Here is a 26,269-nt window from a genome sequence, read left to right on the forward strand (position 1 = left end):
GGCTAGCGACGGGCAATCCGTTGCTCCGGGTCTCGCACCAAAGAGGGCGTGCTGTCGATGTTGAGTGACAGCTTGCCCCCTTTGGTGGGCGGGCCGGGGGGGTGGCTGTGGAGAGATTCCGGCTCTGTTAGAGCCTAAATCTCTCTGGGGCTTGCGACCACGAGACCCTACCACAAGGGTCTCGTCGCAAGCCCGATGGTCGCAATGGTCTTGACCATCGCGACCATCATCATGGCCGCTCGCTATAGCTGTGGGTGGCAACCCACAGCTATGCGAGCGGCCAGGAGCCCACTCCAAAAAAAACCCAAAAAAACTGCCCTTATTCAGAGCGAGCGGGACAGAGGCCCCGATTTAGAGCGTCCGGCTCTGAATCAGGGCCTCTATCCCGCTTCCTGGCCGTCTTCCGTGAGATCCTGTTGCTGGTCCCTGGTGTCTGTCTCCTCTCCGGATCCTGCTTGTTTGCTGTGGCGCTCAGTGAGTGCTGGTTGTGAGTCACCGTCATTTTGTAATGGCGGCTCTCCTCGACTGTAGTCTGCATCCTCCGGCTGATCTGGTGCACTTGATCCAGTGTTGCTGCGGCTGTGCTGCCTTATCGACTCCTGAATCGGCGGTCATCCTGTTTGGCGCTTCTTCCCAACATCTGCAGCCTGCTGTCTCCTCGTCATCTGTGGGTGAGCTCTGGTGGTGTGCTAGCCGCCGCCATCTTGTCGCTGGTCACCTTCCGGCTTGCTATTTCGTTCTCCTTGCTGTAGTGGACTTTTAACACTCTGCAGATATTACACCTATAATCCTGTTATTTCAGCTGGGAATTAGTGAAGATGTCTGCCTCTCTACTGCAACTTCTTCAGGCTATTAATGCCTGTACTCAGAGGCTTCTTATTAAGCTTGATGACATGATAGATAAACCCCAATATTCTGTAACAGCGATATGCACGCCTTCGGCGGGGGGGCACTCTCTGGATCTAGCCTATCCATTGGTGGTGCTCACTACTGGGCTTAATACCCTACCAGTTCCGGATTTTTTGAACGATTAATGATATCGTTCAATCGTTCAAAAAATCGTTCACTTTCTGAGTTCAAACAATGAACGATTATCGTTCATGCACGTTCACGTTTGTAGTTTGTTGTTCAGGCTGCCTGACCAACTGAACGACTTTCATTAAGGGAATATGCAAAAATCTTTGTAGTTAAAAAAAATCGTTCATTACACTTTAAAAAATCTGACAGATAATCTGACAGAAAATTGTTCAGAAAATCGTTCAGAAAATCGTTGGTAACAAAATCGTTGTGTGTGTATGCAGCTTAATGGTGCCCACACACATACCGATGTACTCACGATCAGCCGATGTGTACGATTTATGTACGATTTCCCTTGAAACTCTCCCCGGCAGCTCTGCACACGATATGCACACAATTTGGTGTCCAATCTTCCAACGATCTCTCCTGCATGCAGACTTTTCACTCTGTATTGTATCCTAGATTGTCAGATGTGCCCTACAGCATGGCAGATCTGACGATGCGATGTGCGACCAGCGGGGACGCGCATCGCATCATGATCGTGAGTGGGGACTCACGATTTCCTCACGATTTTGGCATATTTTACACCATCTGTCGTTCCAATGCGTCGGAATCGGCCAGATCGGGTAAAATATCGCTATGTGTGTGGGCACCATAAGGCATTATTTCTAATAATGGTGCATACACATGGTCAGATTTTTCTTCAGATCTGAACGATAACGATTTTAAAAATCGTTCAATCGTTCATATCTGAAAGAAAAATCTGACGTGTGCAACAATGAACGATGAACGATGCTCGTTCCCGTTTGTCAGATAACGATATCTGACATCTGATGCGTTTGCAGTCAGTTTTGTACGATTTCCATTCATTTTAATACAGGCTGAAATCTTTTGCAAATCGTTTGCAAATCGTTCAATCGTTCAGTCGTTAAATCGTTCATCTGACAGGAGCGTACACACTAGACGATATGCTCCCTGAGCAATATCGTCTAGTGTGTCCCCGGCAGGGTGTGCTCAATGTCGTACATGACATTGAGCACACTCGCTGAACGATATCATTAACGATATCGTTCAGCGCCGTGCTCTCTCCCCCATTCCCCAACATGCAGAAACCTAACAATATCGTCAGGTTGGCCTGCATGTTTACCCGATGAACGATAATGACTAACGCGCATCGTCGTTATCGTTCATCGTTTTGGTGATAAAAATGGATGATAAAGTCGTCCACTTTAATCGCCCAGTGTGTACGCACCTATATCTGACCGTGTGTGTGCACCTTTACATGTGTAATTGTTTTGTTTATATTATTACAAAATCAATAAAAAATTACTGCACTTAAAAAAAAAAAAACAGCAGGAGAAGTGCATAAATATACTTTTTCGACTGCACGGAATCCTCGTTTTACATTGTTTTAAAAAATGATTCATGCACAATTGAGGAAGGAGAAGCGTGCACGTATAATTATGAGCATACTTACTGACTTTGTTTACCCCTCCCCTGGCAGGGGGCAGCCAGGTCGGCAGAAAGGGGGCGTGGTAGCCGGGAAAGTGGAGGGTGCCGGGGGGCGTGGCGGCACAATCGTGTCATCAAGGCCCGCCCCCCGCTATACAGTGTGGAGAAAACAGGCATTGTATAGCGGGGGGCGGGGCTATGATGATGCAATTCACAGCGAATCTAGTCATTAAACGCCCCGGACCGCCTACTTTGCTCTTTAAGTGGGCGGCTCCAGGGGAATGCGCTCGGGTGGAGGGGGTTCCACGGGGGGGTCCGGGCAGTGCGGGAGACTCCTTTTCTGGGTAGCCGGGAGCGCCAGCCAATTTTCGGGAGCCACCGGTCTATTTCGGGAGAGTAGGCAAGTAAGCTTATAAGTGATGAAAATAAATAATATTTCAGTCTGCTTCGTGGAGCAATTCAGATTCTCCAATCCACTTGGGTACTTATTAGCTGCACATTCTGGCAATGAACTTCAATATATTTCCATTGTGTGCTGGATATTAGTATTGTCTGTACTGTCAGTGAAAGACGCCTCCAGTCGCAATACAGTCCTATCTCAGCCAGGTACGACAAGGGAGGGAGTCGCAGCCAAGGGATGATGCAACCGAGTGTGAATAAGTCGCAGAGATGTGATTTTTTTTTTAAACAACTACTGTAAACCCATCTGCCCTATGCATTAGTTTGCCAATTGCGGGAACTTGTGCAATTCTAGTTACTTAGCCTGTAGCTTTAAACCAGCGTGGTTTCACCTTTTAGATTGCTGCTTTAAATCTACGGGCAAATCGCTGGAATCACGCAAGTTCCTGCTAATCGCAGACTAATACCCCTTTTACACTAATATCCTGGGTCTGACCCGCTATTTGGAACAAGGTTCCAAACCAGGTTAGACCCAGGACATACCCCTTTCAGACCGGGTCGGCGCCATTCACGCTGCACACAGGTGGAGTGCAACTGGCCTGCCGGCGCTTGGAGATGCCATCATCTCCAAGCGCTAGGAGACCAGGAAGACCCCATGCTAAAAACGGGATCGGTGCAGACCTAGCAGCAAGCTGGGTTAACCCTGCAATAACCCGACATTTTGTCGCTAGTCTGGAAGGGGTATAGTGCATGAGGGCAATTTTTTTTAAAACCGCTGTTGGCTGTCATTTCCGTCTTCTCATTGCTAGTTGTACTGTTATTATACCCTGCTCAACATTCTGCTTAGTGAAAGTCATCAGTATTTCTACCTTACTGCACCTTTTCTCATATCCACAGTGCTGCACATAGTGGGGGTCATTCAGAGATGGGTGCAGGGAAAGCATCTGGCACAAGTGGTCAACGTTTTCCCTCTACTTATGTGATTAACCAGGGGCGTCACAAGGGGATGCGGGCCGCCGAGGGGTGACACCAAAGTGCCGATTTCTCCTCAGTGACAAGAGCCGGGTGCTGTACTGTAGCATTACGTGCAGCACTCAGCTCCTGACACAGTGAAGGAGCCGCCACTGCACACAGAGTGGTCCCCGGGGGCAGTCCGCACCTCCTGGGCACCTGGAGTGACAAAATGGGGGTTCGGCCAGCGAAGCCCCGCCCCCTACCTGTGGAACCCCTGTCCTCTACTCGAGAAGCCCTGCTCCCTTTTTGCAACGCACTAGAAGCCTCCCCCCACCAGGAGTGTACACAGGTAGGGACCCCACTGGTCTGAGCTGCACTGCGCATGAGCCCTGATGCTTACCGCGCAGAGAAGCAGATCGAAAATTGCAATTTTTATGGGCGTTTCTGGGAGGTAACTGGGGAGATGGCTAACATACGCAGGCAAGTCGGTGTCTAAATACAGAGTTGCACTGACACAACAACCGTAGTTCGCCGGCCATTCTGCGCCTGCCACAGGCACGTACAATGTCTGATGGTGTTTCCGATACTATGCAACTGTGTCCACCCCTGAATCACCCCCACTATCTTGCATCTCGTTATATACTCCTGCTCTGGTCTGGAGACTGCCCCTCCTCACCCCTCACCCTTGCTACCTTGCCAGTGATGAAGGTCACTTTTATTTGCTGTCATTACCAGTGGCAGCTCCAGAGGTGGGGCTGCAGCACAGTCCAAAAGTCAAATAGGGCTCCCCTATTTAAATTTTGAACTGCGCTACAGCCCCGCCTCTGGAGCCGCCACTGGTCATTACTGTGATTGCCAGTCAGGTGGCGATAGAGATACTCAATCTGCTGCTGCCTCACTCAGATGACAAGTTTAACTGACCAGCTGTCTGCTCTCCACCCTGCTCTGGCTCCTGGGGATTGTGCTCCGCACCTTCCTCATGCAGTATTTCTCTCTGCTACCTTTGTGCAAGCTTGTAGTGCTGTGATTGGTCTCTATTCCTGCCCCATTTACTCGTCATCGCCCTGTTCCTTTAAAAAGAAAAAAAATGTAAGTTTTTGACTGTCCTAGGTCTCCCATTTCCCTACAGTAAGGGTTGAGGGCATTGCAGTTGGACAAGCTCCATTTTTTATCTATGTGGAGAATGGGTGGCAGTTGCTTGTTCTATGGGCCTGATTCAGAGTTGTACAGTGTTGTAATACCGTACAACTAATATGCAAATGCTGCAGGAGGGATCTGGTGTAAATTGACGCCTCCTGACTGCATTGCAGATCCAAGTGCTGCGTCTTAAGATGCAGCATCGGATCTTCTGCGAGACCATCGGCAATCTGAGCCATCGGCAATCTGAGTGACCCAGAGGTTACTCAGATTAGCCCTTGCAGCTCCGTAGTCGAGGTCAGGAAGTCTGCGACCCCCAGCCCACTCCCCGCCCGTAAGCACATAATTTACTTCTCTTGCATAGCTCCTTTGTTTTTTGAGAACATTTCACTCCCATAGTTGGGGATTGTCACTCCCATAGTTGGGGATTGTCACTCCTATAGTTGGGGATTGTCACTCCCATAGTTGGGGATTGTCACTCCTATAGTTGGGGATTGTCACTCCCATAGTTGGGGATTGTCACTCCTATAGTTGGGGATTGTCACTCCCATAGTTGGGGATTGTCACTCCTATAGTTGGGGATTGTCACTCCCATAGTTGGGGATTGTCACTCCTATAGTTGGGGATTGTCACTCCCATAGTTGGGGATTGTCACTCCTATAGTTGGGGATTGTCACTCCTATAGTTGGGGATTGTCACTCCCATAGTTGGGGATTGTCACTCCCATAGTTGGGGATTGTCACTCCTATAGTTGGGGATTGTCACTCCCATAGTTGGGGATTGTCACTTCTATAGTTGGGGCCTGCAGACGGTTTCTAAACTTTCTCTTTTTCTGTTTGTATATTAGTGTGGAAACTACTACTTTATTTACTCTTTGTGTTTCTTAGGATGCTGTGGTACACCAATACAATCCTTGGTGCAGCGTGTTAGTTAGTTTGTTTGGTGAGACAATTTAGAAAATGTGGTGTTCTGAGCCATTCTGTTTAATTTCAGTCTGTTTAGTTTAGTTTTCTGTTATTGTATCACTGACCACTATGTTTTTACCGGTATACAATCGGGAAGCCGGCTGCCTTAATACCGACAGCCGGCTTCCTGACTGTCATATCCCAGTGAGGGTGAAATGCCGGGCGTCTAGATGTAGACGCCTGACATTTCCCCGACGCCGGGAGAAGGGATGCCGGGCGCCGCGAGCGGATAGCCACGGGGGGGGAGGGTTAGGTTTAGGGCACCCGGGGGGACTTAGGGTTAGGCACCCCCCCGGGAGGGTTAGGGATAGGCTAGGGCGAGGGAGGGTTAGGGTTAGGCACCCCCGGGGAGGACTTAGGGTTAGGCACCCCCCGGGGGACTTAGGTTTAGGCAGCGGGGAAGGGGGGGTTAGGGTTAGGCACTTAGAGGGGGATTAGAGTTAGGCACTTGGGGGGGGGAGGTTAGGGTCAGGCACCCCTAAGGAGGGTTAGGGGGTTAGGTTAGTAAGTACTTACCTATCGACGATCGGGATTTCCAGCGCTGTCGGGCTTCCGCTGCCGGGAACTCTGCTTTTGTCGGCCAGGCGCTGCCGGGAATCAAACCGCCGGCCATGCGGCTGTCGGTATTTCATACCGATTCTACCAGTATACAATCGGGAAGTCGGCTACCTTAATACCGACTGCCGGCTTCCCGACTGTCATACCACCATGCTATGTTCAGTTGTTGTCTTTCTGTCATTTTTTTGCTGTGATGTTGACCCTATTTATGTTTGTTTCAGAATGGAAAAAAATTAAAATTAAAAAAAAAAAAATATATATATATATATATATATATATATACACTAGGGATGTGCGCCGGACCATTTTTGCCGGATTTGGATTTGGATTTGGTTCTAATTCGTCGTCCGGCTTTGGATTTGGATTTGGATTTGCCAAACTGCGGTGACTGGCTTTGGATTTGGATTTGGATTTGGATTTGGATTTTTTTACAAAAATTGACAAAAAAAGCTAAAATCACATAAATTGGTCTTTTTTTTCTTCCTAGAGTATTATTAACCTCAATAACATTAATTTCCAGTCAATTTAGACCATATCACAGCTTATAATATTGTTTTCAACATTATTGGCCAAAGGTTGCAGTGAGCTGACTGGTTACTAAGCGACAAAGCAGCGGCACAACGACACAGACACCACAGTATAAAGCACATCTATGACACATTGCCACACAGCAGTGGCAGAAATGAAAAGTAGTGCACCCACCCAGTGGGGTACGGCCAGCAGAGTCACAGTACTTGTTTACAAAGTGGGCTACGGCCCTAGGAGTCACAGTGCACAATCTTATTAGCATTACACCGCACATAGGGCCTGATTCACATTACACCATAAAGTAGTGTCTCTTATTTATGTTACGACACACAGTAGTGCCCCTTTTACACAATGCCCACAGTAGTGACCCTTTTACACAATGCCCACAGTAGCGGTGTCCCTTACACAATGTCCCCCAGCAGTGGTGCCCCCTATGCAGTCCCCTTAGTAGTACGGTCCACTATGCAGTGCCCCCAGTTGAATGCTCCCCAGTAGTATGCCCCCCATTAGCAGGCCCCCCCAGTAGTATGTCCCCCATTAGCAGGCCCCCCCAGTAGTATGCCCCCCATTAGCATGCCACCCAGTAGTATGCCCCCCCAGTAGTATGGCTCCCCCAGTAGTAGGCTGCCCCAGTAGCAGGCCCCCCCAGTAGTAGGCTGCTCCAGTAGTAGCCCCCCCTGTAGTATGGGCCCCCCCTGTAGTATGGCCCCCCCTGTAGTAGGCCCCCCCAGTAGTATGGCCCCCCCAGTAGCAGACCCCCCCCCAGTAGTATAGCCCCCCCCAGTAGCAGGCCCCTCTGTAGTATGGCCCCCCCAGTAGTATTGCCTCCCCCAGTAGCAGACCCCCCCCCAGTAGTGCAGACCCCCCCCCCAGTAGTATAGCCCCCCCAGTAGCAGGCCCCTCTGTAGTATGGCCCCCCCAGTAGTATAGCCCCCCCCCAGTAGCAGACCCCCCCAGTAGTGCAGACCCCCCCCCCAGTAGCGCCCCCGGACCTTTGACAAGTAAAAAAATAAAAAAAATAAAACTTACCTGTATCCCCGCTCCCGCGCCGTCCGCTCTGTCACACGCTGAGGAGGGAGCCGGAAGACGGAGCTCATGTGTGAGCTCCAGCCGGCTCCCTCCGTGCAGCAGCCAATGAGAGTCTGTGTGACTCTCATTGGCTGCTGTAACAAACACACAGCTGCCGCTGGCGGCTGTGTGTCTGTGTCTGTGTAGGGCAGAGCGCTATCACTGCGCTCTGCCCTACACGCGAGGAGACCTGATGTCGGATTCTCTAGTGAGAATCCGACATCAGGCGGCCGCCGTTCGGCCCCGAACGGGGATCCGAGTCAGGCGGTGAACACCCGAACAGGGTTCGGGTGGACTCGGATCCCCAATGTTCGGAGCGGTTCGGATTCCACAGAATCCGAACCGCTCATCTCTAATATACACAGGTTGAGTCTCCCATATCCAAATATTCCGAAATATGGAATTTTTTAGCACGATTCAGATAGTGACACCTTTACTTTTTGATGATTCCAATCAATGTACACAAACTTTATTTAGGCGCAAACTTATTTAAAAAATTGTATAAAATTACCTTCAGGCTTTGTGTATAAGGTGTATATGAAACATAAATGATTTTCATGTCTGTACACAAACTTTGTTTGAGCCACAAATCTATTGAAAATATTGTATAAAATGACGTGCAGGCTTTGTGTATAAGGTGTATATGAAACATAAATGCATTCTGTGTTTAGATTCGGGTCTCATTCCCAAGATATTTGATAATGGTATATAAATATTCAAAAATACGGAATATTCCGATATCCAAAACACCCCTGGTCCCAAGCATGTTGGATATGGGAGACTCAACGTGTGTGTGTATATATATATATAATTGTTTTTCTATAGCTCAATCCCCAGTAGCGGTGCCCGCAGTTCCTGAACCTATTTTTCCAGAATGAGCCCTGTATGTATGTATGTATATATATATATATATATATATATATATATATATATATATATATATAGGTTGAGTCTCCCATATCCAAAATGCTTGGGACCAGGGGTATTTTGGATAACGGAATATTCCGTATTTTGGAATAATTGCATTTCATGATGAAATATCTTGGGAATGGGACCCCAATATACACACATAATGCATTTATGTGTTATATACATCTTATATACATAGCCTACAGGTAATTGTATACAATATTTTCAATAATTTTGTGGCTCAAGCAAAGTTTGTGTACAGAAATTAAATTAATTTATGTTTCATATACACCTTATACACACAGCCTGAAGGTAATTTTGTACAATGTTTGTAATAATTTGTGCTTTAGACAAAGTTTGTGTACATTGAACAATCAAAAATCAAAGATTTCATTCACTCAGTCATGCCAAAATAATTCAGTATTTCGGAATATTCCGTATTTCTGAATATTTGGATATGGGAGACTCAACCTGTGTGTATATATTAGGGATGTGCAGGCTCGGATAGGTTCGAGTTTGCACGTGGAGTTCGGATTTTTCCCTCCAAAAAAACGGAACTCAGAACGAGGCAAAACGTCATCTTACATGGACGAACATCATCATTCCTGGACAAAAGACCAGGAATGATGATGTTCGTCCATGTAAGATGACGTTTTGCCTCGTTCTGAGTTCCGTTTTTTTGGAGGGAAAAATCCGAACTCCACGTGCAAACTCGAACCTATCCGAGCCTGCACATCCCTAGTATATATATATATATATATATATATATATACCGTATATACTCGAGTATAAGTCGACCCGAATATAAGCCGAAGTACCTACTTTTACCCCAAAAAACTGGGAAAACTTACTGACTCGAGTATAAGCCTAGTGTGGGAAATGGCAGCAGCTGGTAGTGCCCCCAGTAGTAATTCCCCCTGGTTGTGCCCTCAGTAGTAATCCCTCCTGGTAGTGCCCCCAGTAGTAATTCCCCCTGGTTGTGCCCTCAGTAGTAATCCCTCCTGGTAGTGCCCCCAGTGGTAATCCCCCCTTTCAGTGCCTCCAGTAGTAATCCCCCCCTGGTAGTACCCCCAGTAGTAATCCCCCCTTTTAGTGCCCCCTGTAGTAATCCCCCACTGGTAGTGCCCCCTGTAGTAATCCTCCCCTGGTAGTTCCCCCAGTGGTAATCCCCCCTTTTAGTGCCCCCTGTAGTAATCCCCCCTTTTAGTGCCCCCTGTAGTAATCCCCCCCTGTAGTAATCCCCCCCTGGTAGTGCCCCCTGTAGTAATCCCCCCCTTGTAGTTCCCCCAGTGGTAATCCCCCCTTTTAGTGCCCCCTGTAGTAATCGTCCCCTGATAATGCCCCTTGGTAGTGCCCCCTGTAGTAATCGCCCCCTGGTAGTGCCCCCTGATAATGCCCCCTGGTAGTGCCCCCTGTAGTCCCCCCCCCCCCTAGTAGAGAGAGACGTGAAAAGAATAAAAAAAAAATAAACACTTACCTGAAACTCCCGCTCCTGGTCCCGCCGCTCTCCGCTCCTCCGGCTGCTTTGCATGGGAGAGACGTCGTCATGACGACGTGTCTCCCATCACCCACTGCGGGAGCCGGAAGATGGCTCCCGCAGTGGGAGCAGCAGCAGCCGCTGAGAGTCTGACAGACTCTCAGCGGCTGCTGATTACACCAAACACGCAGCTGCCGGCTCCGGCGGCTGTGTGTTTGTGCTGTGTATCGCTGACCGAACTCCGTCCTGTCAGCGCTACACTTGACTCGAGTATAAGCCGAGGGGATACTTTTTCAGCACATTTTTTGTGCTGAAAAACTCGGCTTATACTCGAGTATATACGGTATATATATATATAATATATATATAATATATACAGGGTTTATTCTGGAAAAATAGGTTCAGGAACTGCGGGCACAGCTACTGGGGATTGAGCTATAGAAAAACTATTTTATGTATATATATATATATATGTATATATATATATATATATATATATAATACATATAGTATTTAGAAAAGAAGGTACTCAAAATGGACTTTAAAATAACACTTATTTTATGGAAAATACATTTTGGTCCAGGGCATTACATCATAGATAATGAGAGATTCAGGAACTGAGGGCCTGATTCAGACCCGTTCTCTATGCTGCTTCGCACGTAGCCTGCCGATGTTTGCAATGTGCGCATGCATATAATACGCAATGCGCGAACAAGTTCATGCGAACGCGATGCGATCACCCCTTGTACATAGACGCCTCGCTAGATTTATTGACAGGACAAGCCGTTTGTGGGTGGTGACAGGGGTTGGTCGATGGAAACGGGGGAGTGGTAGTGCGAACGCAGGTGTGTCTGAGCGTCTTAATACCGTTTGAGAGGCGTGCATAATTAAGTCGGAGCGTAATAGTACACGTCACATGGCTGAATTACACACTGAAGCACTCGGAGTGCTTGTGGTAGGATATGGTCAGCCACAAGTGCTGCGTACGGATCCGATGGTACTCGATGTTACTGATTGTTGCATACACTTCCTGGAGATGACGTGGGAAAGTGGGCGTCTAAATACCGCAATCACACGCCAAGACACAGTGGGCATGCTAATGCTTTGCCGTGCGATCACGGGATTTGCATACTTAGGCAGCTGACGGCTGCGTGCGAACGCATCTAGCGAACGTGTCTGAATCAAGCCCTGAGTTCCTGTTGAAAAGTAGCACTGTGTGTGTATATATTAGAGATGAGCGGTTCGGATTCTGTGGAATCCGAACCGCTCCGAACATTGGGGATCCGAGTCCACCCGGTGTTCACCGCCTGACTCGGATCCCCGTTCGGGGCCGAACGGCGGCCGCCTGATGTCGGATTCTCACTAGAGAATCCGACATCAGGGCTCCTATTGTGTAGGGCAGAGCGCTGTGATAGCGCTCTGCCCTACACAGACACAGACACACAGCCGCCAGCGGCAGCTGTGTGTTTGTAATAGCAGCCAATGAGAGTCACACAGACTCTCATTGGCTGCTGCATGGAGGGAGCCGGCTGGAGCTCACACATGAGCTCCGTCTTCCGGCTCCCTCCTCAGCGTGTGACAGAGCGGACGGCGCGGGAGCAGGGATACAGGTAAGTTTTTATTTTTTTATTTGTGCAAGGGCCGGGGGCGCTACTGGGGGGGGGGTCTGCTACTGGGGGTGCGGGGGGGCCATACTACTGGGGGGGGTCTGCACTACTGGGGGGGGTCTGCTACTGGGGGGGGGCTATACTACTGGGGGGACCATACTACAGAGGGGCCTGCTACTGGGGGGGGCTATACTACTGGGGGGGGTCTGCTACTGGGGGGGCCATAATACTGAGGGGCCTGCTACTGGGGGGGCCATACTACTGGGGGGGCTTACTACTACTGGGGGGGGGCTGCTACTGGGGCAGCCTACTACAGGGAGGGCCATACTACAGGGGGGGCCCATACTACAGGGGGGGCTACTACTGGGGGGGCCTTCTACTGGGGAAGCCTACTACTGGGGGGGCCATACTACTGGGGGGGCATACTACTGGGTGGCATGCTAATGGGGGGCATACTACTGGGGGGGCCTGCTAATGGGGGGCATACTACTGGGGGGCATTCTACTGGGGGCACTGCATAGTGGACCCTACTACTAAGGGGACTGCATAGGGGGCACCACTGCTGGGGGACATTGTGTAAGGGACACCGCTACTGTGGGCATTGTGTAAAAGGGTCACTACTGTGGGCATTGTGTAAAAGGGGCACTACTGTGTGTCGTAACATAAATAAGAGACACTACTTTATGGTGTAATGTGAATCAGGCCCTATGTGCGGTGTAATGCGAATAAGATTGTGCACTGTGACTCCTAGGGCCGTAGCCCACTTTGTAAACAAGTACTGTGACTCTGCTGGCCGTACTACTTTTCATTTCTGCCACTGCTGTGTGGCAATGTGTCATAGATGTGCTTTATACTGTGGTGTCTGTGTCGTTGTGCCGCTGCTTTGTCGCTTAGTAACCAGTCAGCTCACTGCAACCTTTGGCCAATAATGTTGAAAATAATATTATAAGCTGTGATATGGTCTAAATTGACTGGAAATTAATGTTATTGAGGTTAATAATACTCTAGGAAGAAAAAAAAGACCAATTTATGTGATTTTAGCTTTTTTTGTCAATTTTTGTAAAAAAATCCAAATCCAAATCCAAAGCCAGTCACCGCAGTTTGGCAAATCCAAATCCAAAGCCGGGCGACGAATTAGAACCAAATCCAAATCCGGCAAAAATGGTCTGGCGCACATCCCTAGTATATATATATATGTATTATATATATATGCGTGAGTGTATATCATACTTGCCAACTCTCCCTCATTGTCATGGAGACTCCCTGAAATAGTAGTAATCTCCCTGACTCACTGAAGAGTCTAGCAATCTCCCTGATTGTACCTTACCCCGATTATGATGCTGTTATATAAAAAAAATTGGCATCATTAGTACCAATTCCCTGTATTGGCTACTGTATAAGGCACAATGATCCCTATGGCTACATGCAGTTTCTGTAAAGTATGAGTGTATATTCATCACCAAATCGATCTTACTCACTGCTTTGGGGCTTATTTACATTTGGATGTAAGTCGGTATTATGACACGCCTCTCAGATGTAGCAGTACACGCCCACTTTACCGCCGCGCTCATAGGTGTTGCTTTCACAATCTCCCTGAAATGCTTTTTCAAAAGTAGGCAAATATGGTATATGTGTGTGTGTGTGTGTGTGTGTGTGTGGCTGTGTGTGTGTGTGTGTGTGTGTGTGTGTGTGTGTGTGTGTGTGTGTGTGTGTGTGTGTGTGCCAGTGTCCACAAATTGACCTACAATATTGGTATATCTGTTTTTTGTTTTGTTTTTTAATGTGCGTTTTATTTATCTCATTACAACTCAGATAGTAAAGGCAAAATGTCTGCAGATGAGATTCTCCACAGAGCCACACTTTCCCCTGACCCTGCTATGTACAGGCCAAGGCCATCCTCTGAAAAGACGCAGGTAAAATAATATATTAATAATATGGAGTGAATGCTGGAAACATACACATATTCACAAACGGGCACTTGCACTTGAGTCAGACAGAGCAAGTTAGTCTAAAAGAGGTTAAAATGATCTTTATCATATTCTGCCAAAATGGGCTGTCCTGATTTTGTTGCCAGAGGAGCGTGGCCTATCAGAATTAGATCATAGTATCACATGCAGAGGTGCCTAGGGGAGGGGTACTAATTACACTCTTATTGCATGAGGGGCCTGGCAAGCTGTGGAGGAGGAGAAATGACCCCTCCGCACCTTGCACTGTGTATAGTATATTTCATTGTTTTATCCTCTGAAGGAACATGACCATGCCTCCCACAATTTGCTCCCCTGTCTCTCACAGGCCCACAGGGTGGCTCGGCGGCCCTAGTCACATGTGCAGATAGAGTCTGGGGTGAGTTTAGACCAATTGTTTTATTCAGTAGTGTTTGGAGGTCTAGCTGTATTGACAGAGATATTAGTGACTTTAGTTTGTGTCTTTAGCACACAGGGATGAATGCAAACATTGTTACCAGTATTTTTCACAACTTTACAGATATTTTTTTTCTAGTTTCATTATCGGATTAATCAATCTTTCCGTTATTTTCAGGATATCTCTCATTTGTTAACAAGCCTCTTTAAAAATGTTTACACTGGAGAAGTCATTGGTAAAGATATAGGGGCCAACCTGATCCGGTCTAAGGGAGGAGACAACCCTTATCATAAGAAATTTGTGGAGGATCTTCAACAGGTAAAAACAGCTCACTGATGAGGGCCTCATTTATCAATGAGTTTTATCACTCAAAATGAGGGATAAAACACGTTGCATATGATAAATGCTGCTCCAGCCAATCAGCTCCCAACTGTCATTTTTCTAACAGATGCCAGTTGGGAGCTGATTATCATACACAGCAAGGCTGGCGACGCACACTACCATAGGTGCTGGTATTGACAAATTGTCATGATAACAGCACAGAAAAATGATTAGTGTGATTAGAGAATCTTCAGACCATTGGCTCTTGGCCCCTATGTGGCCTGGACAGTCAGTGCTTGGGCTTAGTAGACAGTCATTTTTTGGGGTGTTCTTTAATTATTTTGGGGATTTTTTTTACGCAGTTTACCTTTGGGAACCTGTCCTAAGAGTGCAGAATGGTTTCCCCACCTTTGCACCCCAAAACCGTAATTATACACTTTTTCCGCCACTGTCCTTGACCTCTATATTTATTAGATTGAGAGTAGATTTATTGTTGTTTTTCTGCATTCCATACTTGTACCGGAAAGCAAACAGATAAGAAAACAGTGCAAACATATAAAAAAACACTACATATAAAAAAACACTACAATATGATACTGACTTATATAAATTTGTAATTGATTTAGCAGAACAGTATTTTGTATAAGAAACTCTGTTATCTATTATTATGGAAAATACCTGAAGACAGTGGTAAAAACAGCGCAGTCCGGTTCCATTTCAATACACCTCAGCGCTTTTGTATATATATGTCTTTACATTTTATTTTGATTTAGTCATTTATTATCCTAATTATGGAACAACAGACTATAAAGTAGTATCAAGAGTGTCATTGCACTGTTTATTCTGTTCTGCGCAGGTCTTTTTTTTTCTTTGACATGTTATCCTAATTATCCTTTAAATAATGACATCTTGTGGTAAAAAAAAATGTGATTCCATCCTGATCCTAAAATAAGTTAAAAGTATAATTTATTATTATTATCCTTTATTTATATGGCGCCACAAGTGTTCCACAGCGGCTTACATAGTACATAAAACTAATAAGTGAACAAAAAAACAAACAAACAAGTAAATTAACAAACAAACAAGTAAATTACAGTACAGTGAAGGACATTATATACATTATATACATTGCTGCAATAGTGATTAAAACGCTCACAATAAGCAGCAGGGAGTTGGCAGTGTTAGGTGCCCTTATGAGGAGTAAGGAGTAGAAGAAAGTGTAGGGAGAAGCACATGAGGGAAGAGTTCCCTGCTCGTGAGAGCTTACATTCTAAAGTGTCTAATGTTTACATTTAAATATTGGCCCTGTTGGTGGAGCAGAGAGGGGGGAAGGCAGATACTAATTAACCAGGCCTGGCTTGTTTAAGGGGTCCAGCAGGGGTCCGGGCCAGCTGTGTAGTTGAAATGTAGAAGGTTGACATCATGGCTATACCAATGTGGACAAGAGCACATGAATACAGGCATTGCAGAAATAAAATAAAAAAAACATATCAAAACTGATTATTGAGTTCAACCAGGGGTAATTTCCACTTTAAATGTTTTATTGTGTAAAGGCCCTTACACACTAGACGATTTTGTTAACGATTTCGCCGATTCCGATGCATCAGAACAATAAATCGTTCAAATCGTCCAGTGTGTATGCACTACATCGTGCAGTGTGCGCTCCCGTGCGGTCCTCAGACGCATCGCCTGATCTTTTGCACATGCAGTCCAATCAGGCGATGCGGCTGACGATCCTATACAGCGATATGCGACGGGGGGCCGGCATATCGGGCGGGTGGGCACCTCATTGCCCAGTGTGTACGGATCGTCCAATATGTCGGCCTGTTGGCAGGGGGGTCGTGAGTCGCATTGCTGGGTACACATGTCATTTAGTGTGTACCCAGCTTTAGCCTGGCCCTCAAAAGATTAGGGGGTCTATTTACTAAGCAGTGTTAGGAGACAGAGTGAAAAGTGATAAGAAAGTGATAAGGTGCCAGCCAATCAGCTCCCAACTGTCGTCTCACAGGTTGTGTTTGAAAAATGACAGTTGGGAGCTGATTGACTGGCACCTTATCAGAGACTTATCACTTTTCACACTGTCTCCTAACACTGCTTAGTAAATAGACCCCTAGGTGAACTGCATGTTTAGCTGTGAGCAGAGTTTAACAAATACCTTGATTTCTATTTGGGATAACAAACAGTGTATAAGTCTTTTTAGCGGGAGATTTTACAGTGAGGCAAAGCCATGTATGCAGTGCGTTAATTGCAGGGCCATTCTGTTCACACTCTTATGTACTCTAGATTCGCACAGAGTATGAACGCAGAATGGCAGAGTGTGACGTGGTAGAGCGTCACATCATTCAAGCACGTGCGCGGGCTACTGCGGAGGAGGAGCGGAGGCTTAACTCCCTGAAGAATGAAGTTGGGGAGACATTTCAAAGTCTGGGGTTACCATCAGGTAAGATTACCGTGGATCAATGAAACCAACATTACTGACGTAGGGGAACCATATTATATAAGAATTGTGTACATATCCACAGTTCTGATAACTTGCAGTTCATGTAGAGTGACAAAATAGTCATATTTATTATTCTTTGTGTTTTTATTGAACATATGACTTATGTGCCTGTACATGTAGTTATGGGCCAGGAGGTGCAAAATGTAGCATATTCAGGAGACTCGGGGCACGGAAGGGTGCTACTAGCTTAAGCCGGGTACACACTAGACGATATGTGGGTCCGATCCTGCATACACAGTAAAGACTTTCAGGCATTCAGCCAATCAGTTGCAGTCATCCTGTTTACCAGTTAGCACTTTGCAATAGGGGTCAAGCACCTGCAAGTGATCCGCCTCCAAAAGGGCACATAGGCACCTGTATACTGGTAAGCATGGTGTGTATTTTGCCCCATGCTCTTTCTGTACATTGACCTGGCCTGTACGCCAACTCCCACCGCCCCCCTTCATGCACTGAGGCAAGCATGATATGCATCTCAGATGGCATGGCTATAGAAGTGTTAGACATTTTGATGCTCATGCACAGCAGAAGTTAGTGTCCTTTCTGAGGAACGAGGCACTTTGCATGTCATGTTTCATTATTGTCATTATCTTCAATTAATTGTTGATAGCTCCATATTGTTCATGACTGCTGGCACTTTATATAGGTGGCAAATGCACTTTACAGTGAGCATATATTTATATAGTGACTAGTGCTTCTTCTTCACAGTGGAATCGTACTTTAGATGGTGTACGGATGATGACCTTCTCAGGAAGCATAAACTCATCTGTCCTAAAGATTACATCACTGATGTGTATCCCATTACTAGAGCTCCTAAAGGTATGTGTCCTATAATATGTGTGTATCATAAATGTAGGAGATGTCTACAGCAAGGACCTTCCCCAATTCATGCTTATGGAGCATACACACGGCCAGATTTGTCAGATGAACGATTGAACCATCTGACCAACGAACGATTTTTGACTGCATTAAAATGAATGGAATCGTCCAAATCTACTGCAAACACATCGGATGTCAGATATCGTTATCTGACCATCGGGAACGCACGTCGTTCATCGTTCAGACATGTCAGATATATCAGATTTTCCTTAAAATCGTTATCGTTCACATCTGAAGAAAAATCTGACAGTGTGTATGCACCATTACCGTTAGCTGAGAAAGTAGACATTTTGTAGGATGATTGACTGCAGTAGCTTGCTATCCTTTACACTATTACACTACAAATAATCGGCTGTTTGAAGAGCAATTCAGTTTGGATGCTCTTGGCAAAGATAGCTTGTTATCTCTAGCTGCCAAAAATGGGATCTGCGGTTTAAAGTTGAGATCAGATTTGATTGGGTATGTGCAAAAGTCAGGTTGGTTTCACAGACAGAGCAGCTCAACTATAAGGCACAACCAGCTAAACTAGTAATATATTTCCTTTATTACGTATGGCCTCTCACTGGCTGCAGATTTTGCATCAACCACATCTGCATTTGTGTGGCAGCCATACTGGTTAGAAAAGACCTTAGGGGTATATTTACTAAAGGTAAATTTTGATTGATTTAAAATCGACAAACGTCAATCAACATCGATGCTGTGTTTCTGGGGCTCAATCACACATGTACTAATGCTTAAAGAAAAAATCAAAATTGTCTGTTAGTAAATGTGTGATTGAGCCCCAGAAACACAGAATCATTGTTGATTTTAAATGGTGTGGCTACGATGCCAGTCATACCCTACGCATTTCGCTAGGAAGTGGGCAGGATGTTGGAGGGTGAGCAGCTCTTATAGGATTCCGTGGAAACTCGTGAAACACAGTAGTCTCCTGGAAATACCAGGAGAGTAGGTAAGTGTAGAATAAATATTCAATAAAATGTAATATGTCTGCTTACTAGGAGCAAGATTAAATAGATCAATACATCTGTTGTTAGATTTTAAATTTTTAATGAGCACCTTTCAACATGTTGAATGCAACTTAGAACACTATGGGATCTATTTACTAAGCAGTTTTAGGAGACAAAGTTAAAGGAGATAAGGTACCAGCCAATAAGCTCCCAACTGTCATTTTTCAAACATGGCAGTTAGGAGCTGATTGACTGGTACCTTATCTCATTTCACTTTGTCTCCTAATGGTGCATACACACGTAACGATTTTTTGAATGATTTGTCGTTAACGTTGTTATCGTTGAAAAAATCGTTCAGTTTCTGAACGAAAATCACAAATGCGCGCTCCCGTTTGTAGTTTTCGTTCATCATCCCTCCTGACGGTCCAACATGACGATTTTCGTTCAGAAAATTGTTCATGTTTGACAGAATGAATGATGAACGATGGGTACTCCCTGAACTGATTTTCTATTTCAACTTCATTTTACATCTAATTTCGTACATTTTTCATTAAATCGTTGAAAAAAATTGTTCATTACATATTAAAAAATCGTTCACTTTTTCAAGGGAAAATATGAAGGAAAAAATCGTTGGTAACAAAAATCGTTACATGAGTGTGGCCGGAGGCCGGTCCCACGTGTACAATGGCGGCCACGGCACTGAAGGGGTTAACCCCAGTGTTGCGGCGCCATTTTTAAATACCCAAATAGGCGCTAGGCGCCCTGTATTTAATGTATTGCCGACGCCGAGTGTTTAGGCGCCATGTGTTTAATGTTGCCGGCACTACTTCCGGGAAGGTCTGTGAAGCTGCCGCGGTCCACGGAGGGACCACGGCAACCTAGTGTGTGCCTGCTGGGGGCCGGCTCTTAGTGCCGCTGCTGCTGGAAACTGGCTCCGGCGGCCGTGGCGCTTAGCGGTAACCCCGTGTGTGCCACACCGGGGGGAGAACAAGGGAGCCGCTCAGTGATTCCAGCCGGAGGCGGGGACTCCCGGCGCTCCGACTGTACACTGCCCGCTGACTGCTGGGGATGGGAGCAGGGCTCCCAGCCCGCCCGCACTGCAGAGCGGCAGGACGCCTTTGCAGCCGGGACAAGCTTGTCCCGGACTGCAAAGGCTCGAGCCGCTGTGGCTGCACGGGGACTTAACCCCTGGTGTGCCACACCGGGGAAGGGCAGGGGCAAGGGAGACGCTCTGTGGCTCCAAGCTGGAGACCAGAAGCGGAGGCTCCTGTTGCTCCAGCGACCCAGCTTCCCAGATGGATGCGGCGCATTGACCCCTGGAGACAGGGAGCCTAGCTCCCAGCTCTCCAGTCTCATCGGGCAGCGTGGCCAGCAGTTTAACCCTCGGTGCAGTGCACCGAGGGGGAGACTGAGGTAGCCGTGCACTGGGGGTCAGGAGCGCTGGCTCCTGGTTCCCCAGGGCGGCAAGAAGGGAGCAGCAGCTGAGCGCTGCTGAAACAGGTACAGCTGCTGCAGCCAGGGCATGGTCCCAGGCTGCAGAGCTAAGAGCCCGGTACTGGAGACTGAGAGCTCAGCTCCCAGTATCCCAGCACTGCAGGGCTGATTTAATAAAGCCCAGCGCTGAGCGCTGGACACAATGGTTAAAAGCACACACTACACATACTTAAATAAAAATGTTTCAGTGTACATAAATGTATTATAACATGCAATGTATTTTAAAATGTAAAATGCACATACCTGTGATTTCGCTGGATGGCCAGGGGGATCCAGAGTCCTCAGCGGCATGCTGGATCTTCCAGCCCCATCCAGGGAAATAAAGTGTCCTCCTATGCTGCCTCATGCCTGGAAGTGGGATGAGGATGTGCATAGGAAGCTGGCTAATGCAGCCAGCTAAGAATTTTCAGCGAGCTCCAAACGGACTTTCCTCTGTGGCCAGGAAACCGTGCCCGGGGACCCTCCTCTGGAGCTCAGACTCAGGCAGGGTAGCAAGCTTGGGGCTTGATTCAGAGCCGCTCGTAAGCGGCCGCTCGTTCGTTCCGAGCGATGTTTGCCCAACTGCGCATGCATACGGGTTTTAATACGCATGCGCGAACCAGTCAGTGCGGCCGAAAATCGTTTGTTCGCTAAATAGCGAATGCCTGCTATTTTGAGTGACAGGAGGAGGCGTATGTGGGTGGTAACAGAGGAAGGTGCTTGAAAACGGGGAGTGGAGATCCGAACGCAGGCGTGCTTAAAGGTCAAAACGGGCGTTTTATGGGTGTGCATAATTAATACAGCAGCGTCATTGACCACGTCACTGGGTTATTTTATAGTCAGAACTGCTTGCAAGATTGTGGTAGGAAAAACCAACCACAAGAATAGCGAGTAGTTCATACGCTGGTCGATTTACTCGATTAATCTAATTAATAGCGGACATGACGTAGGATGCGAGCGGCCAGGGGGCGTAGTTATCCAAAAAACGACCGCAAGTTTTGTTCGCTCATTCAGACATGGAGGCGTCAACAGACCGCAAAGAGCGAACGGTTCATTTGAATAGCCACCCCCTTTTCCTGAACGACCGTCCGCAAATAGCGTCCGGCTCTGAATCAGGCCCTTGGTCCCTTAGCAGATTCCTTGAAGTCCGTTTTCGGAGGGAGATCCTTATCTTCCCAGGCTGTGTCCAGACGGAGCAGAGCCATGGGCGTTGCCCAGCTCCGAGGTTGAGCCCAGGCACAGGGGAGTCACCACTCCCCCTTGCCATAAGGGACAATGTTAAACGTGCATGTGGCTAGCACATGCACAGGTCATGCACTTATGATGATTGGTTGGAAACCGCAGGGCGGACTTACCCTCCGCGGAAATGTGTATTGGAGTGGCATAAAAGAAGTGCTTGTGCCTGGTAATATTGTACAACCCTGTAAGAACTGCTGATAAGATTCCTGTATGCAATGTAATGTACCCCTTCATTCGGAAGTTTGAGTCTTCTTTAAGACATTGAGCAATAAAACACTGTTTGCCTTTACTTCGATTGCCTCGATCCTGCGACCAAAAGAATTGCGCCAAACGCTATTCCGTTCTCAAACTGTTCTGGGTAAGAGCTCCGTGTCTCCATGGCCCTCTGCCAAGCTACCGTGCAGACCTGGTCCATTGCGAGGGATCAGGTGGGAATAGCCGACACCAAACAGGAGGTGTGTCCGCAGTTAGTCAAACGCATATGCAGCAGAAGCGGTTCCAGGTGCCGAGGGAGGAGCCTGATTGTACGTAAAAAGCGGTTCCAAACGCCGATGGTAGAGTTTGGTGGTGGCAGCATCATTACACGCCCACGGCGCAGTTGGCGGAGTCAGTGACAGGCGGTCACTGACGGTGATTGGGATTTCAAAAGCGCTAACCCGTGACCAGGGACGGCCTAGGCGAAAGGCGTCCGGTCACAATGTGTATGCACCTTTACACTGCTAAAATAGACTCCTAAGAACTATTGAGGCAATAAAGTAGGTAGCTACAGATGTGTCCTCATACATCATGGGGTATATATAATAATGGTCTATTTTAATGGATTTTGATTGGTTTAAAATGGATCAACATCGATGTTGTATTTCTGGGGCTAAATCACACATTTACTAATACTTAATAAACAAATTGAAAATTGTCTGTTAGTAAATGTGTTGTTAAGAAACAAACACAACATTGATGTTGAACGATTTTTATATTTTAAATTGATTAAAATCAACCTTTAGTAATTCTAGCCCCTAGCCTCAATATGACATGAGACACCTGCCGTGAGTGAGCCGCCAGGTCCTGTGCGACTCTGCTAGAGTTGTGCATCTTTATTTTATTCGCAATGCGACTGTGTTGCACCACAAGACTGTGCTGATTCATTTGTTATGCTACACTTGTATATCTGTGTGCGACTGAGTCTGTAAATGAAGCACAACGGACCTTGGCGTGGAATAAAGCCACGGCTTCCGCATCGTAGCACTTCGTATACAGGCCCTGATTCAGAGCCGGACGCTCTTTGTGATCGCTCGCTCTGAATTTAGGCGGCCTGTTGGTTTTTTTTTTGGACGGCCTCCAGGCTGCTCGCTAAGCTGTGGGTGACCACCCACAGCTTTTGCTAACGGCCAGGCGATGGTCGCGAACTTCGCGACCATCGGGCTTGCGACGAGACCCTTGTGGTAGGGTCTCGTTCCCGCAAGCCCCAGTGAGCTTCCTGCTCCAATAGAGCAGGAAGCTCACTACTGACATCACATGTGATGTCAGTAGGGCGACCCTCAAACAGCAGGCGTTCCTTCGGGACCGCCTCCGTTTGGCCGGCCACCCCCCTTCCCATCTACAAAATAGGGCGAGCTGTCGATCAACATCGACAGCCGCCCCGTTTTGTTGCGTGCCCCGGAGCGAGTGATTTCTTGCTCACTCCGGGGCTCGCGCCAGCACAGGCTGCCCGGCCATAGACCCGCTTGCAAGCGCATAGCGCTTGCGAGCGGGTCTCAATCAGGCCCACATTTTCAGATTCATTTGTACACAGATATACAAGTGTAGCAAGGGTGGATCTACCTCTTAGGAATGACTGTGGCTAAAAAAGGCCAAACACACTAATTAGAGGGGTTGGAGGTGTCCATACATTTTTAGCCATGTAGTTAAATATGTGTTTTTTTTGCTGTTTAGTTTTGCATATATCTGAGAAAGACAAAATGTGGGCACAGGAGATTACAAAAGAAGTACTACCAGTCTCTTGTATTTCAGGATGGTAAGAGGAGGGGGCGGCACCCAAAGCATATGCACAGGGGACCATCACTTGCTAATTCCGCCACTTAAGTGTCACATATCAAATTAATTACTGCAGTCTTGTGGTGCGTGTTAGTAGCACTGTGATTAAGACGCATTTTCCAGCGAAAAAGAGCCGCACTGGATCTGGCAACGCTAAGAGGGGCTATTTGTTGTGACGGCAGCAATAATGTATAAGGATTCATCTATATATCTGTATTTTAGAACAGTAGAATAACTAACATAGAAGAATGTACACAATTGCACTCATATACTGTATTCAGACATGTATAATCACACCAGTTACTGCCTGATATAAACCTCTATACGATTTTATAGAACTTAGGCCCTCATTCAGAGCCGTTCGCTATTTGCGGTCGTTCGTTCAAAAACAAGGGGTGGCTATTCAAATGATCCATTCGCACATTGCAGTCTGTTCACACCTCTAAATCTGAACGAGCGAGCAAAACATACGCTCGTTTATTTGATAAAAACGCCCCCTGGCCGCTCGCACCATACGTCATGTCCGCTATTTATTAGATTAATCGAGTACATCGTACAGCGTATGAACTGCTCGCTATTCTTGTGGTTGGTTTTTTCAACCGCTATTTTGCGAGCAGTTCTGAGTTAAAAAAAAACAAGTGATGTGGTCAATGACGCTGCTGTATTAATTATGCACTCCCTTAAAACGCCCGTTTTGACCTTTAAGCACGCCTGCGTTCGAATTCCACTCCCCCGTTTTCAAGCACCTTCCCCTGTTACCACCAACATACGCCTCATTCTGTCACTCAAAATAGCAGGCACTCGCTATATAGCGTACAAACGATTTTCGGCCGCACTGACTGGTTCGCGCATGCATACTAAAAACCGTACGCATGCGCAGGTGTGCGAACATCGCTCTGAACGAGCGTACTGCCGCTAGCGAGCGGCTCTGAATGAGGGCCTTAGAGTACAAGGTCCAAAAAATAACAGGCAGAACTTAAAAACATAGTATTAAAAAAACAGTAATATAATTCAGAAAATAGATTTTATTATAGGTTTAATATAGACATAAATATTACTAAAATATTTGCATAAACATACAGAGAGTAGCTACTATTATATTGGGCTCTACTGCACTGCTAATAACGTTCCACCGTTTCATTAACAAATGAAGAGGTATGTAACAATGGCCCTGATTCAGAGCCGGACGCTCTGACCAGAGCGCTCGCTCTGAATCAGGACCCACCTCCATAAATATGGAGCGTCCACCTGGACGCTCGTATAGCTGTGGGTCACCACCCACAGCTTATACGAGCGTGCAGGATGATGGTCGCGATGGTCTTGACCATCGCGACCATCGAAACTGCGAGCAGAAGCCTGCGGTTGAGTTTCTCAACCGCAAGGCCAGGAGTGATTTTGCCTCTATCAGAGCCAAAATCACTCCCACTGACATCACTAGTGATGTCAGTGGGGCCGGCTTCAGACGGTAGGCGTTTCCATAAATTAACCACCTGGAAGCTAAATCCTTCTTCTTTTTTTCTGTCTATGATACCTCCCAAACCTGCGTCTTAAGCTGTTGTTGCTCCGCTATCTTAAATATTACACTTTAATAGCCAACGCAGTGTTCCCAAGCCTCCATGTCACAGGACCGACTCCTACGTGTGATTCATTTAGCCACAAAATCTATTCATAGAATATATTATGATTAAATTACCAATATTAATATATATATATATTTTTTATTTTTTTATTTTAGGACATTCTGATCCTACTATTTACAAAGAGACCTTCAGTTTTCACCAGCACATTTGCAGAAGCCCTGTAGATGATGGCTACAGTGACCCCATAGCTCTGGACAGATCTTTAAAGTATCTTGAAGAATCCTCTTCCTCCAGCTTAACTTCATTGTCCACAGCTGAAGCAGAAAATCAAAGTCAAAGAAAGTCAAGTAAGGTACATGTTACACAAATGGCATGGCTGGGTAAGCAGTATGGGCATAGGACAGTTACTATTTCTAAAAACTAAAACTTGACCAAATATAGGTAGAGTTGGAATAGTTCCCAAGACAGGTTAGGTTCTTTTTAGAAGACGATGATGATGCTGAAGAAGGAGAAGCTATTGAGCTTACCTGATCCACCTGTTATGTGTATGTACTCAGCTACCGCTGGGCTCATGGGTTCATTTCAACCTGGGCCCCATCTGTGTGGAGTTTTGTAAGCTCTCCCATTCTTGTGTGGGTTTCCTTTGAGTGCTCCTGTTTCCTCCCACACTCCACCAACATACTGATAATTTAATTGGCTTCTAAAAATATGAACACTTGTGTCTGTGCCATTGTGGTAGTGAATTTAGAGTGAGTGTTGGGAACAGCAGATAACTGCGTTGTTCTCGGGGCATTTCTGGCTGTCTTCATGATCAGTTGAAGCATTACTATATAGCCGTGACATCAGTTGCAGTGTTATTATATAGCCGAG

The 26,269-nt window shown here is 46.7% G+C and overlaps 1 protein-coding gene across 1 annotated transcript in view; it reads left to right on the forward strand.

Annotated features, from left to right (window-relative positions):
• DLEC1 (DLEC1 cilia and flagella associated protein) overlaps positions 1-26,269 on the forward strand; it is a 145,030-nt gene that overhangs the window by 10,955 nt on the left and 107,806 nt on the right. The window contains exons 2-6 of the mRNA XM_088446403.1: positions 13,884-13,984; positions 14,610-14,750; positions 17,037-17,193; positions 17,959-18,069; positions 25,555-25,751. Coding sequence (XP_088302529.1) covers positions 13,898-13,984; positions 14,610-14,750; positions 17,037-17,193; positions 17,959-18,069; positions 25,555-25,751 — 693 coding nt within the window. The 5' untranslated portion in view covers positions 13,884-13,897. The remainder of the gene's footprint in view (positions 1-13,883; positions 13,985-14,609; positions 14,751-17,036; positions 17,194-17,958; positions 18,070-25,554; positions 25,752-26,269) is intronic.

Source organism: Taudactylus pleione, unplaced genomic scaffold (assembly GCF_031769625.1).
Source record: "Taudactylus pleione unplaced genomic scaffold, aTauple2 ptg000398l, whole genome shotgun sequence".
NCBI lineage: Eukaryota > Metazoa > Chordata > Amphibia > Anura > Myobatrachidae > Taudactylus > Taudactylus pleione.